Genomic DNA, 14844 nt, shown 5'->3' with positions numbered 1-14844 from the left:
CTTCTCCTCTCTCAGTTAAGCTAAGTGACAGGAGCTTTCCCAACACCCTGCCTAAGTATGGCTCTCCTGCAGTCTAGACATTCAAGACATAGTTCTCCAAATTGTGATGATTCTAGAGTTCTCCCTTTCTGGTTAAAGTTACATGTGCCTAAGAAAGACAGATGAATGTTCCTAGATTCAGAGGCAGGTGCAGAGTTCCTCAGACTAACTCTGACCTTTCCACAGCAAGTGCATGTCACTTACCCCTACTCTTCAGTGACTACATTTGGTGGCTGCCGGAATGACTTCATGCTTGTGATTAGAACCATTCCAGACCAGAGCTCTGGAAAAAGCCACATTGAAAAGTTGATCTTCCGAATGACTGCTCCTAAGGTGGGTCTAGCAGTTGCTAAAATATTGTACTCTACTGGTATGATGTGGTGGGCTTAGAGCTTAGAGAGGAATCTAGGAGTATGATGGTATTCTATACGGGACCTGCCCCCTTATAAAGTATTTGGTCTTGTCTATAACTGCAAGGTTAGCAGTTTGAATCCATCAGCTGCTCCACAAGAGAGCAGTGGGTTTGGGCTACAGTCAACATTCCAAAGGGTTCAGGTAGAGTTGCATCTCAGTAGTCACTATTGACCTGGGAGGTGGAAAGAGTGCCGAGAGCCAGCCCCGGCATACTTATTCCAGGTTTTTTTTCCGAAGGCGGGTGCGGCATCGGCGATTAAGGGATTACATGGAGTCATGGGTCATGATAAATTCAAAATCTTATTACATGCTTTATTTATTATTTCTATGGCTACTCTAATACTCTACTTCTTTCATTCTTTACTCCCCTGCTCTCCTGCTCATCTCTTCTGCTTCCTTTCTCCCCTCCCCTGCTCCTGTTTTCCTTCTCTCCTCTCCTGCTTCCTTTCTATTCATCTCTTCTGTTTCTTTTCTCCCTTTCCCTCCTTCCATTTCTTTACTGTCTCCTTCTCTACATTACTCTTATTCTTTTTCTTTCTACACTACTACTCCTCATTATCTACATTACTACTTTTACTACTCCACTCCCCTGCTTCTTCTCTACATTACTCTCTCTATCCTCCCTCCATTCTTGTCTCGTCTCCTCTCCACTTCATATTCCTTCTTCTCTCCCTACTTCTTTCTGCTTCTACTTACTTCTTTCACTCTTGCCTCTACATCTCTTACCTCTCTCCTTTTTTCTACTTTCTTCTACCTTCCTCTACTTACTGTTACCTCTACTTCTTGCCTCTATTCTTACTTACCTCTACTTCTACTTCCTTTCTTCTACTTTGTTCTATCTTACAACGCCCTTATATACCATTACAGAAAACATTGCATTCATAGTAATCAATGACATCAAGGTACAATCTATCTTGGGGCACATTCCTCATGGTTTACAATTCTTAAATTTACAACAGGGATGAGAAGTTACAGCAAAAACATTACCTCAAGGCATAGGAGACATTCAGGCGCCTTGAAACCTTTTAGTTAAACATTTGTTCCTACATAAATCTGTTCTTTTCTCTGAAAAGCAAGTTCTGAAAAGCAAGTTAACTTTACATGTTTCTTGACCTTTGTTAGTCAAATCTTAAGCCATCAAGCCTAATTGTCAGGTGCAATTTACACTTCCTTAACTTCCTCCTACAGAAACATCCCTTCTCAGGAAAGCTGAGGCTATCAAAACAATTTCCCTATTTTACTGATCAGACTTCTTATTTATATAACTGTAGATTCTCACAACCCTTATCTATACTCTAATTAAAATTTTTCTGAAATTCTTGTACCCACAGCACTTATTTATGGTCTATTCATGTTTAGGATTCTTTATTGCCTTAAACTAAGACTACAAGGAAGAATGTTTACAATCACTAAACCTAAGCTGGTAGTAGTTCAATTGACAAATCCTGTCTCCTAGCAGTCTTAAGAACATTGTTAATATAAGTATTAAAACTACCTATGATTACAAGTAGAATAAAATGTAGCTAATGTGTGGCTTCTAACTTTTAATGAAACTATACTAAAGTGTAGGAGAGTCAAAAATCTAAAGTAAAAAGGGAAACTAATAAAATCATGAGTAAATCAGAGAATGATTCAACAAGAGAAAAATTTAACTAGGGGTCTGTGCATAAAAAATAATAAAACAACTCTTTGTGGCTCTGCCATCCAAAGAGAAAAAGAAAGAGAAAGAAAAAGAAAAAGAAAATAGTTCATTGTTGCAAAAACAATGAATTCTTCATGCGCAGGTTCCCCCATGTCTCATTTATTTAATTCCTCGATTAATATGTCTCAATTTATTTATTTTAATTCCTTAATTAAGTATGGCTGTTGCCAAGAGAGCTAGTGGGGAGTAACGAATTCTGGTTCAGCTGCTATTATATTTTTCACGTTATCATTTTTTAGTTCTCCAGGCCCCAGCACCATGCAGGCCCATTTTCTCTTTTCTACTTCGTATCACATCCTAGAGCCAGACCAGCTTCCTTTTGAAGGATATCTCACTCTTTCTTGAGTTCTTCTGTGCCCAACACTATCCAAAATGAGACAGTTTCCACATATGCCCCTTTCCTTATGGTACAGGAAATGTTGACTAACAAAAATAACAGTTGTAAATGCTTAAAAATCTACGAAGATGACTTACAGTTCTTGACTTTCTTCTTAGGATAACTGGAAACCCTACTGCTTCTACTTTTAATCCTAAAGTTGCAGTTTGCCAAACCTACTTCTCCTTTTAATACCACCTGCCAAACGAGAGGATAGGATTCTTCTTCCCAGAAGGCCCTCTTTCCCCAGCCCTGTAGACAATCAGAGCAGAATAGCGGTTGCTCCTTTTCCCGGGAGGATACTGTGCATCTCAGAGCACCTCCAGATCAACAGATGCCCATTGCACTGGGCCTCTAGAGGAATCTCACAGTAATGATTCCCTTTGAACATTTTCTCACAAGTGGGTATTTAAGAGACGATGAAGCTGAAGCCCACAAAGGTTAGGCACCCAACATATGCCTAGTAAGCCAGAATTCAAACCAAGGCCAATTCAATTCCTTTGTTTTTGTCTTCTCCTTAGATAGCAGAGGCTACTTGTATCATGGCCAGCTATATGAACCATTGCTCTGCAACTGTGAACCCACCAAGCAACCCACCTGTTTCCCGCCAACCTTGGGAACTAGATGGACGGCAGTTCTTTGCTTTTATTCCACATGCTACCAAGGGTCCAACATTACTGTGAAGATTTCTCCTATGCCCTCATGCCTCAACCTGGCCCCTGTAGGATTAGCTATAATTCCTGGGGTGTCTGATACTACTGAGATGGGTGTAACTGTCCTCTCCTTGGTTTATCCTGTGAAAATGTTTGCGTATTTTAGTGTCCACAAAGCCTTTATTCTCCTGGTGCCTTACAAAATTTCAGGGCCCAATTTCTAAAAACCCAGTGAGGGCCACTCACTTTTTTTCCATAAGAATATTGAGCTCTGGCTGCTAACTTATTCTAGACATAGACGGGATAGTCCACGGTACCTGAGGGCAGCAGTGCTATACGCCAAGGTACTCTCAGGGAAATTCATGTTTTCAAGAGCGTATGTAATCCTAATTTGGGGATTTTTACTTGAAGTTTTCCCAACATCCCTGAACAGGATAGGACTAAAATTTCCAGTTCAACTAAACCTCTAACAAAAACCTAGAACTCATTAAAACTGGACTTGTTTCCCAGGTAGGGAAGGTATTAGCTTTACATGTAGGCAAGGCAGATAAAAAAGCATAGAGTCACCCTTCCCTTTACCAGCAAGTAGATGATTGCAGTACCCATTCTCGGGCAGCAACCCCTGACCTTTGCAGAACATGCTATCCCTGCTAAGATTGAAACTCTTCTCTTATTCATTGGACTACAAGCTAAACTCAGTACACAAACTGCCCAAACAAGGGGTTGTCCAATCTGACCTCTCCCTGTTTCGCTGTAATTTATTGGGCAGTGAAGGCTGTGCTCACTACTGTAGGATGAGTGGCTTCATTGGTTTTCCCACTCTTTGAAAGGCCAAGCAAATATGCTCTGCCTCTTGCTGCTCTGAGAGGCTAACAAAGATGATAAGGAACACAGAGAACTCCCTCCAGGCTCATGGCCCTGAACTGCTCAAGACTTCTGGCAAACTTCTGCTGGGCATTAGTTTGAAAACAGAGGACACATATGCAACATCTATCCTAACCTAATAGAATCAGGTGAAAGAAATAGGAATTTTCTTTTACCTTTTGCCATCATTGACAACCCCCATCCCCCTGACCTTCCCGTAATCAAAACCTAACAAAATAACGAAGAGTTCACACTCTGAAAATGAGTTTTATTTTATAGTTCTAATGTAGGCATACCACTTGTCAGTAAAGTGCTGGAAACTGGATGGGTTTAGCAGTAGCATCTAAGAAGCGATCCTTTAACCCTAACAATGTGTGCTAAGTGCACACTGCAAAAATATGGCTGCAACTATTTTATCTAAACACCTCAGCCGCTCTGAGCGTCCCCTTCTTCCCCCTTTAAACTGACAAGCATGATGAAAAAACACATCAGTCTGCCTCTTATAACTGAACTTGACTTTGTAAGGTAGCAGTTTTATAGCCATCTCCCACTTCTGTTCCCGCCTTTTGCACCAGAATTTAAGGATCTAGCTGAGACGTTTCTACCTCGAACAAACCACATCTCACATGTACCACAGTTCCTGGATAACTCCTCCAAGGGCTGGTGTAAAAGACGGAGGTTACAGTTCAGATTTTATAATATCTTGACTGTCTCTAGGACCAATGAGGGGTGGGGGAGTTTAAAAAAAAAATTACAAGAAATAAGCAAGGAGTTGTTTTCATACTGAACTTGAGCCTACTCTATTTCCTCCACCTTCTCTCCTTCCCAGCCCTTCGAGAAGCCTCTCTTGATTTACTAATTTCATACAGAAGAAGCTTTCTTGTAAACAACAGTTTCTATAGTTCTATGTTAATCCTCCTTTAACACAGGAGTCCCATGTTTGGAAAATAAGTCAAACTCCTATCTGACCTTTTGACTCAACCCTCTTGGCATAGATAATGCTGAGTAACCATAGATAATGCTGAGAAATCATAAATAATGCTGAGTAACACAAAAGTATTCATGTGCTTGATACCCATGACTGAAATGCCATGTTTATCAATAAAAAGCAGCTGTCTGTGAATCAGGCAATGGTGTATATTTTGGAAGGTGATTTGTTTATTGAGAATTATAAATTAACCCTGTACAGAATACAACAGCCAGGTGGACAGAGAATATAGTCTTTTGTGACATTTCTTTTTGCTCATCAGTAGCTGAAGGGCTTGCCTTTTTTATTAACTTTTTACACGGGTACTATGCAATTGGGAATGATACCTTTCTCAACAGATCTGGTATCAGATTCTCAACTGTCTTATTCCACACATTTCCAACAGAAAGTAAACTGAATGTGCTTAGGAATTTCATAACTGTTCTTTGCTGATATAATTTTTGACAAATCATTTCTTATAAAGTCTCCCCTCAGTTGGTGAAGTAGGCAAAACCTACCAAGGGGAACACTAAAATACACAGAAATATGTTGCTCAACATCACACAATGAATTAGGTTTCAGTCACCTGCTCTATGGCTCTGAGATCCACAGTATCCACACTGGGTTCCTAGGAATGTGTCCACCTGATGCTTTAGAATACAGAAAAGAAACTAGCCACTATGGCTTAAGAGTCATCTCCATGGAAGACAATACTGGCCTTTTGAATGCTGGGCCTCATGGGCTTGTGGATGTGGCTTTCTGGTGTGCCAGGATCTCCTGGCAGCTCCTGTACACTTCAATCAAGCAGTCCAGCCGGGGCTTGGCACTCTGAATTCCAAAGGCGAGAAATGCAGAGTCAAGATGAACGTTAAGAGAATGCTCAGTGGGGCTGCATCCATGTACAAACTCAATCTCTCACCCACATCAAGGGGCAGAAATGGTAGTGATGTAAGCTCAGAGAGCAAAAATTCAGGCCTTATAGCACTTTGCGCGAGGGATCGAAAACTGCCCATAGCCCAGCCTGTGAACTGTGAGGCAAGAACTCAAAAGACAGTTTTTTAGCCTGTCTAAATGTTATGGCCTTAAGAGTAAGTAAGAGGAGTAACAAGGGCAGATCCTCTCAAGAAATACCACAAGTTAAGATTATATAGAGTCCTCAGAGACCAGAAGGACAGCTTAATATGTAAATATTGAGAAATGTTTTGTGAGTTAAATGTGGGACAACTGAACTAAAAGAAAAGCCACAAATGGGAAAAAAAAAAAAGTAAAAATAGTATTTAATAGGAGTTACCCAAAATATAAAAAAAATGGTTACAAATATATAATATATAGATTCTTATGTAGATTCTATCTGGCTAATAGAAGAGATGGGTCTTTTAAAACAAACTATTAAGAAATACAAGGAAATATGACAAGTCATTTAAAGAGAGTACATATTTCATAATTAGTAAATGCTGTACCTACATAGTAAACTAAAAAAATAGCTAAATCCACTGCAAGTCTAAATTACAGAAAAGCAACTACAAATTCCCAACAACATGGTAAAGTGGTCCAATCTCTGGAGCCCAATCTCCATAAAGCTATTCATAAACTTTATAGGTATAATTTGGAATTATATTGCTTTTTTTTTTTTTTAAGCTGAGCTGCCTTAAATCTTCTGAAAGAAAAGAAAGGCAGCAAGCAGGGTTAAATGCAAACGTAAATATACATTTCTATAATCTATTATAGGAGCTCTGGTAGCATAATGGTTATGAGTCGGGCTGCCAACCTCAAGGTCAGCAGTTCGAAATTACCAGCCATTCCACAGGCATTCTGCTCCCGTAAAGATTTATAGCCTTGGAAACCCTGTGCAGGGTCGCTATAAGTTGGAACCAACTCCATGGCATGTAACAACAACATAATCTATTATAATCATGTTTGTACAAGGGATGTTTTAGTAACAGCAAACCAAAAAGTAACGTGGACAAAATTTTAAAAGCTAGCATTAGAGTGGCTAAAGTAAACTGATATTTCAACATGACAGAATGCTAGATAATTATTTAAAATAAGTATAATGGCCTTTGTTGATGCATGAAAATGTGCATCATTACTTAAGAAGGAAAACAGAAAACACTATGTAATCATATGTGGAGATCAATGGCATAAGACCAGATTGTATACTGGCAGACTGACAGAGTCAAAGTAGAAGACTGGTCATTTATAGGCAGAATTGCTACATATTTGTATGAAATTGCTAAAATTTGTATGAATTCATACTATTTAGCATAGTGGTTACAAATCAGGCTGCTAACTTCAGGGTCAACCATTTGAAACTACCAGCTGTTCCGCAGGAGAAAGATGAGGCTTTCTGTTCCCCTACAGATTTACAGCCTCAGAAACCCTGTACAGGGTCGCTATGAGTCAGAACTGACTGCATGGCACATAACAACAAACAACATATTTGCCTCAGGAATTTCTAAAGTAACTAAAATCCTGATTCTCCCTGAAAATGGCTGTCAGATATCCTCAAAAATTTTCACAACAAAAGTTTATATTCCTGAACATACATAGCAGTGCAGATGCGGGGTTGAGGAGAAGAGGAAGTAGATTTCTCTGAAGAAAGAGAACGTAAGTATTCTGTGCTTACCTGGAAGACAGGTACTACTTGGGATATACCATGTGGTTCCACTGGATCCTTCAATAAAATGCAGAGGTAGTAAATCACCTTTTGCTGTAAGAAAATAAATAACAGAAGTCTACGTGTAACTCAGTTTGTTTTCATTTTCTTAATCAATGGAAGCCTCAAAACTTTTTCATAAATGGTTATCTCTAAGTAGTAGAGCACTTGATACCCTGGAAACAGGAGAGAAGTCTATGTTCATTCTTTAAATGAAAAACAACAACAACAGATGGTTTTGAAGCTGGGCTAGGAATTAAAGGTGAAATGTTGATTCCTTATTCATAAAAACCTGTTGCTTCCTTTACAACTTTCAACATAAATTTCACCGTTAATGTTTATCAATACGTCAGCCAAAAAAGAAACACTACAAGCAGAAGAGTCTTCAAGTTTAATTCTGTAGCATCAAATACGTAGATATTAAGATTCAGTTTGGACCTAGGAATAGCCCAGCTGCTATTCTCTCCAGAAATGCCTATAATACTTCTCCCTTTCATGACAAAAGAGACATATATCATCCACCAATATTTTCAGCCTCTCAGGTTTCTTGGTGGTGCTACTAGCTGGTGGGGACCCGTACAACTGTGGGACTCTGAAGAAATGGCCTCAACCCACAACTCCTACCACCAGAGTCCACTTGGGAAATATTTGTCCCACATAATTGTATCAAAATCAATATTACCTCAAAAATACAATTTGCCCTGATTTGCCACCTCCATTACTGAAAACAAGGTGTTCTGGTAGCGTAGTGGTTACAAGTGAGCCTGCTAACCTCAAGGTCAAAAGTTCAAAATTACCAGCAGTTCTGCAGGAGAAAGATGAGGCTTTATACTTCTATGAAGATTTACAGCCTCAGAAACCCTATTCAGGGTCTCTGTGAGTCAAAATCAACTCCACGGCACATAACCAGCACCACCATTACTGAAAACATAGTATCAACAAAAAATTCAAAGTAGAAAAAAATTTGGTCATGAGAAGGTTGTCATATAAACACTTACCATGTAAATAGCCTCATTGATGATAATATCCTTCACTTTGCCCATTTCAATGAAAGTGGTGCTTTCTTTGCCTGAGGCATAGGATGATGTCATCTGGATGCCCAGGGAGTCAATGATTAACAGAGTCTCCTGATCGATCTTCACAAAATGGAGGTAACCAAGCAGGCCTAAGAGGATGATGAAGATGGCAGCAGAGAGAATCATGCTGTTCTGAAGAGAGAGCCAGACAGAGGCAGTAAGATTACCACGTGGTCTTCTGCACATTGCTGCTGTATAACAAGTCCAATGGGAGAGGGGAATCGAGGATCAACGATGAAAAAAGGAAAGGTGAAAGTCTTTGTTCTGTTGTGAGTTGAACAGATGAAAGAAACCTATTTAAGAGGAAGCCAGACATAAAAAGCAACCACTCTTACCTGGATTCTGAAATGCTATGCAAATACACAGGAGTCCTTGTATTGGGTAAATGGTGCTTGACTACTAACAGAAAGGGTGGTGGTTTGAACCCATGGAGACAGGCCTATCTGATCTGCTTCTGAAAAGTCACAACCTTGAAAACTCTATGGAGCAGTTCTACTCTAATCCTGAGTCACAATCAACACGAAACAACTAACAATATTCAAGTGAATAATACAGTGAAATAGATCCAGACAACTTTCAAATAGATAGGTCTATAGAGGAGAACTCACAGCAAAATGTTCACCAACGCACCAATTTCAGAGACTTTTCTTCCAAAAATGCAATTTAAGGACCCAAATCTTTTCCTTTCATGCTTCCTCAGCAGAATTATTTAGTGCCAAATCACAGACTAAACAACTGTAAAGTGCTTAGCACCCGTGCAGCAGATACTACTCATTGCCTATTAATGAGTCACTTCTTCCAATGATTGGTTAAGAGTGAATATATGATAACTCTAGCCAATGATATATGAAGGATGGTCTGCTAAAGGACTTCCAGAATCCTCCAACCTCTAGACTTTTTGTTTTATTAAGTTCCATATCCTTTAATTCTCAATCGTTTTGGGTTACTTGAAGCGAAACTCTTGTCTAATAAATGTGGTAAAGACTACTATTTATCCCCTTGAATCTAAGACACACAGTCACAAACTTAATGTTTCTGAAGCTGAGATTTGTCTTTCAATTGATGTATGTTTCTTTCACGTGGGTTATGGTTAAGCCACTATATATATGGGTACTTCAAAAAGTTCATGGAAAAATTCCATTGTCTTTTCATTCCATTTTTCCACTTTTATTTTTTCCTTCTTTTCCCTTGCGAATTTTTTTAAGCACTCTTGTATAAAATACTAACATAATAGAATTAAATCCTTTAATCAGATTTTTCTCACTCCTGCATTAGAGCGTAAATTCTAGTCACTTGGTTTACAGAAAGTTATGGGAGTTCAAACCCACCACCGGCTCCTCGGAAACACTATAGAGGGTTGCTATGAATCCGGACCCAACTTGACAGCACTTTAACAACATTTTTTATAATTGGAGCCCACTCCATGGTGAGTCTTGACATCCTTGAGTTCTTTCGGACCTTAACTGAAAGCTTTTTCCTCGGATAATGTGTGTTTGAAAGTGGCTTATTAGGACTTCCAAGCCAAACCAATCCAACTCAGGGATTTGCCTGGGTGAATCGTTAATGGAAATTAGGGTACCAAAGCCACAAGGTCTTGAGTCACACTTCAACCAACAAAGTGTCCAGAGGACCCCAGAACCAATCCTCTAAGGTTTTCTAATTTGCAATAGTGTACATGTCCCAATCATGGTCTCTTTCCCTCCAATCATGATTTCGTGATGATCTTCCTTTGTTTTCCATGTTCTATTATTACTAAGGATTCCTGGTGCAGCACTGTAGGATAATAAGCAAATTGGACTGCAAGTTTGGTTTGAACTGCAAGGTCAGCGGTACAAACTCACCAGCTGCTCATTGGTAACCCTATATTGGGTCGCTATGAATTGGAACCAACTCGACAGCACTTAACAACAAAAATCAAACATATTAGAATTGGGGGCCTTTTTTCCCCTTGTAGCACTCCTTTCTAAAACCTAACTGTGATTCATTACTCTGAGGAAAAGCTTGGAATAGGAAGAAAGATAAGAAATTTAGGTACACCGAGCTCTTAAGAAGTGATGCAGTGAAGTTTAAGAGTGAAATCTATCAAGGATCAAGCTTGCCTCCTTGGTACACTGGGTTAATAGGGACGGGCAACTTAGATTTTAGTTATCAAAATTGGGGGGCTATAAAGGCACTAAGTGGCTGGCTTACAAGCTTTCATGAGGGTGCTTAGTGTCAGAACCAGGGGGGTAAAATAGAATTCCCCACTGAATAGTGTTCCTCTTGTCTGGATGGGTCTGATAATGATGGGAGTAAGATTTTATGATTCAATTATGAGTAACTTATCAGGACTAATAGTGATTGTCATAACTCTAAATGTAGAAGAGGCATAACTAAAAGGGGGGAGGGTGCAGTTATATGCCATTTCAGGAACAGAGGCCCCTAGGACCATCAAGAGGGAAGGGCATGAGAGGGCTGAGGGATCCTAACCAGAAAAGCGGCGACAACAGAGAAGGTGGCAGAGGCGATGGATAGCGAGACAGAGCAGCAGAGGACTTTAGGCCCACGGACTGAGAAAGGTAATGTGCCTGTGGACAGGAGGCTGGCTTGCAAAATGTGCCCTGTGGATATTTAAACGAATATATATTTTCAATGTGGAATGTTGTTGTTAAGTACCTTAGAGTCAGTTCCAACTCATAGCAACCCAGTATAGGGTTTCTGAGGCTATAAATCTTTACGGGCGCAGAAAGTCTCATATTTCTCCCGCTGAACAGCCGGTAGTTTCAAACTGCCGACCTTGAGGTTAGCAGCCCGATGTGTAACCACTAAGCTACCACTGTGGAATATGTACATAAAAAAAAACAAAAAACAAAAAAAACGGTAATAGAGGTAAATACTGTTGGCTTAGGGTGCATTGTTGTTGTTGTTAAGTGCCTTCAAGTCGGTTCCGACCCATAGCGACCCTGTACAGGGTTTCCGAGGGTGTAAATCTTTACGGGAGTAGAAAGCCTCATCTTTCTCCCGCGGAGCGGCTGGTAGTTTCGAACCGCTGACCTTAAGGTTTGCAGCCCGATTCGTAACCACTACGCTGCATAGAGGGGATTATAATCATTGCAATGATTTGCTGAGTGTAAAACTGATGATCTGCCCTGTAAACCTTCACTCAATTCACAATAAAAGCTTTTTTGAAAAAAGAAAGTAGCTGCTGAATTCTGGGCAGGTGCTTGGTTGGACTAGGCTGTCTGATTCCAGACACCCTTTCTTTTCCATTGTACTATGTTGTCTTCTCAAGCTCTGGTAGCTCTGGTAGTGGTTATGAATCAGGCTGCTAACCTCAAGGTTGATAGTTTGAAACTACCAACTATTCCTCAGGAGAAAGATGAGGCTTTTTGCTTCTGTAAAGATTTACAGCCTCAGAAACCCTGTGCAGGGTCGCTATGAGTCGGAATCAACTCCACAGTACTTAACAACAACAACAACAACGTTGCCTTCTCAGTGAGGAGGGCTGATCTTAGGCAACTACTGTGAAAGGAGTGGCCCTGGTGGCACCACTAATCAAACAGCCTGAAGTTGGAACTCACCAGCTCTCTTTGTGGGAGGAAGATGTGGCTGTGGGCTCTTGTAAAGATTTACTGCTTTGGGGGGATTCTACTCTGTCCTGTAGGGTCCCTATGAGTCAGAATCAACTCGAGGGCACACAATAACAATACTGTGGAGGTGGTGTAACAAATATTCATTCCACTTTAGAGACGTTAAAACAGGCTGGGGGGCGGGGGGGAACGGGAATTAGTCTGGAAATTGAGCACAGAAACTAATAGTGTCCAAAAATTCCTAATTCTTTGGAAAACACTAAGTTGAGGAAGGTGGACTGCCTTGCAAAACAAAGATTGTTGCTGCTGCTGCTGCTCCATCTGGTTGTTCCGACTCTCCGAGGCTGCATAGTTTCCGAGGCTGTACACCTTTATGGGCGCAGAAAGCCTCACCATTGTCCAGCGAAGCAGCTGGTGGATTCAAACTGCTGACCTTGCAGTCAGCAGCCCCATATATAGGAAGCACTATAAGAGCTGCTTTCAAGCTCTCAGCATGTGTGTTGTGTTCATATATCATGTAAACACATGGTACATATAACAGGGGGCTTCAGAAAGCTCATGGGAAAATCCCACGATCTTTTCATTGTACTTTTGCAGGAGACTTTTCAAAGCTTGTCTGTCCACACACACACTTAGCAAAGCAAAGACAGTTTCTAGAAGACTTCCGAGGCGCTTAAGAGATGGATGACGGCGATCCACTAACAGTGCTCTGAACTTCTGGCATTAAATGACTGTAAGCATTATTACTACACAGCGCAAGGGAAGTTAAAAGTTTTAAGTTGTGCAAGAGCTACGCTGTGTGCTCAATGGAGCCACAAAAACATGCGAGGGAGAAAGAAGGTAAAGGGGGCAAACTTGACTAAACGTAATGAAAAGCTATTCAGTTTCGGAGTGGCATCACCAGAAGCCGCGAGTCCCCATCCTCCGACCTTACGACGGTCGGATTGTCAGGCCAAAGACCCCAGGGAGCCTTTCAAAGCGAAGCCCCGATTCCGAGAGCGAGGAGAGGCCGAGCCGCCATTACCTCACAGAGGGTGAAGAGTCCGTAGGCTGCTAACCACACGGAGCAGGTGACAGCGGTGAGCGAACGCAGCGAGAGCCGAGGGCAGCTGAGGCAGAACTCCCGGCAGGTTGGAGAGTAGTAGCGGCGCTGCAGGGCCAGGCGGCCGCCGCAGATATCCGAAAAGCTCAGCTCGTCCTCCATAGCCGTCCCCCAGCCGCGTTGCACCGCGCCGCGCCGCTCTAGCGCGACTCCTCGCGCCGTCTCGCCGGCTCTAGACCCACTTCCGGAAAGCGGGAGAAGGCCTCCACGTTCCATAGCACGCACCGCGCAGCCGCACTTCCGCGTTGAGACTCGATATTCTTAGGCTGGGGGAGGTTTACGGCGTTCTCGATATCTTCAGATTATTTGATTGTTTCCTCCAAATTGTCGTAGAAGGCCAACAATTTAGCCGACAGATTAAAACCAATATTAATAAGCGTGCGTTCCTCGACAGTGTGATTCCTATTTCTGAGCCAGAGTGCGCCCTAGGGACACAGTCCTCATTTCATTCTCTCTCTTTTTCATTACATATTGAATGAGCGTGGCGCTGTGAGCGAATGCTCTGGACTTCAATGCAAGGTCGGGTTGAGCGATAACGTCGGTGGTTCAAGCTCACCAGCTCCTCGGAAACCCTTATACAGGGTAGCTGTGGGTCGGAACCGACTCCAGGGCACTTAACAACAACAGTTGGTGCTGGATAGTTTTAGGTGCAAAGGATGCAGAGATGAATAACAAATTCTCTATCCTCAAGTAGCTTCCTCTAGTGGGAGAAAAAACAGAAATTTCAGAGGGTGCCCTTGGAATAGTGTGGTAACCACAGGTAAGCGAGGGTTGGCTGAGTACGCTAAGGCATTAAAGGAAAAATCTCTGTGAGGAGATTTTTCCTCTAAGAGAAGTAGCCAGACACTGGTCAGGGGAGTTCTGCAGGTGGACTCTGCCAGAAGGAAGGACCAGCAAAGGCAAAGCCCATGAGGCGGGAACAAGAATGGTTTACTGGAGGAATATAAAAGTTAGAGAGACACGTGCATGGGGGTAGAAGATCCAGAAGGGTCTTGTAGGCTCTATACCCAAAAAAACTCACTGCCATTCAATGGATTCCAACTCATAGCGACCCTGTATACCATCTGTAAATTTTCATGGGAGCAGAGGAGTGGCTGAGGGTTTGAGCTACTGATGACCCTACATTAACAGTCCAGTGCTTATATTACAGTGCCACCAGGACTCCTTGTAGGCTCTGTTGTTGTTGTTGTTGTTGTTAAGTTCTGACCCATAGCGACCCTGTATTAGGTTTCCAAGAAGCAGTTGGTGAGCTTGAACCACTGATCTTGTAGTTCAAACGACTTTGCAGTCTGACGCATTAGCCCACAGCGCCACACCAGGACTCCTGTAGGTTGTATGTTGTTGTCATGTGCTGTGGAGTCAGTTCCGGCTCATAGCGACCCTGTACAGGGTTTCCGAGGCTGTAAATCTTTAGGCGAACAGAAAG

The 14844-nt window shown here is 41.7% G+C and overlaps 2 protein-coding genes across 2 annotated transcripts in view; one reads left to right on the top strand and one right to left on the bottom strand.

The window, feature by feature from the left end:
* The window catches only part of PLEKHH1 (pleckstrin homology domain containing, family H (with MyTH4 domain) member 1), a 79191-nt gene extending 75977 nt beyond the window's left edge, over positions 1-3214 (top strand). The window contains exons 27-28 of the mRNA XM_006873051.1: positions 226-372; positions 3053-3214. Of these exons, the coding sequence (XP_006873113.1) occupies positions 226-372; positions 3053-3214 (309 nt within the window). The remainder of the gene's footprint in view (positions 1-225; positions 373-3052) is intronic.
* A 2536-nt stretch (positions 3215-5750) lies between these two features.
* Positions 5751-13554, bottom strand: PIGH (phosphatidylinositol glycan anchor biosynthesis, class H). The gene is made up of 4 exons (XM_006873050.1): positions 13341-13554; positions 8670-8879; positions 7642-7725; positions 5751-5843 (listed from the first exon to the last, which is right to left on the bottom strand). The coding sequence occupies exons 1-4, from the start codon at positions 13518-13520 to the stop codon at positions 5751-5753; spliced, it is 567 nt and encodes a 188-aa protein (XP_006873112.1). The 5' UTR covers positions 13521-13554.
* Positions 13555-14844: the final 1290 nt, after the last annotated feature.

The sequence above is a fragment of the Chrysochloris asiatica genome, unplaced genomic scaffold, assembly GCF_000296735.1.
Source record: "Chrysochloris asiatica unplaced genomic scaffold, ChrAsi1.0 scaffold00221, whole genome shotgun sequence".
NCBI classification, from domain to species: domain Eukaryota; kingdom Metazoa; phylum Chordata; class Mammalia; order Afrosoricida; family Chrysochloridae; genus Chrysochloris; species Chrysochloris asiatica.
The sequence above is the reverse complement of the archived record's forward strand: the minus strand, read 5'-3'. Positions and strand labels throughout refer to the sequence as shown.

Excerpts from the sequence above, each read along its gene's own strand:
- PIGH (XM_006873050.1), bottom strand. The coding sequence starts at position 13,520 with ATGGAGGACGAGCTGAGCTTTTCGGATATCTGCGGCGGCCGCCTGGCC. Across the intron at positions 8,880-13,340 it reads GACTCTTCACCCTCTGTGAG|AACAGCATGATTCTCTCTGC; the intron begins GTAATGGCGGCT and ends CTCTCTCTTCAG. Across the intron at positions 7,726-8,669 it reads TCAATGAGGCTATTTACATG|CAAAAGGTGATTTACTACCT; the intron begins GTAAGTGTTTAT and ends ATTTTCTTACAG.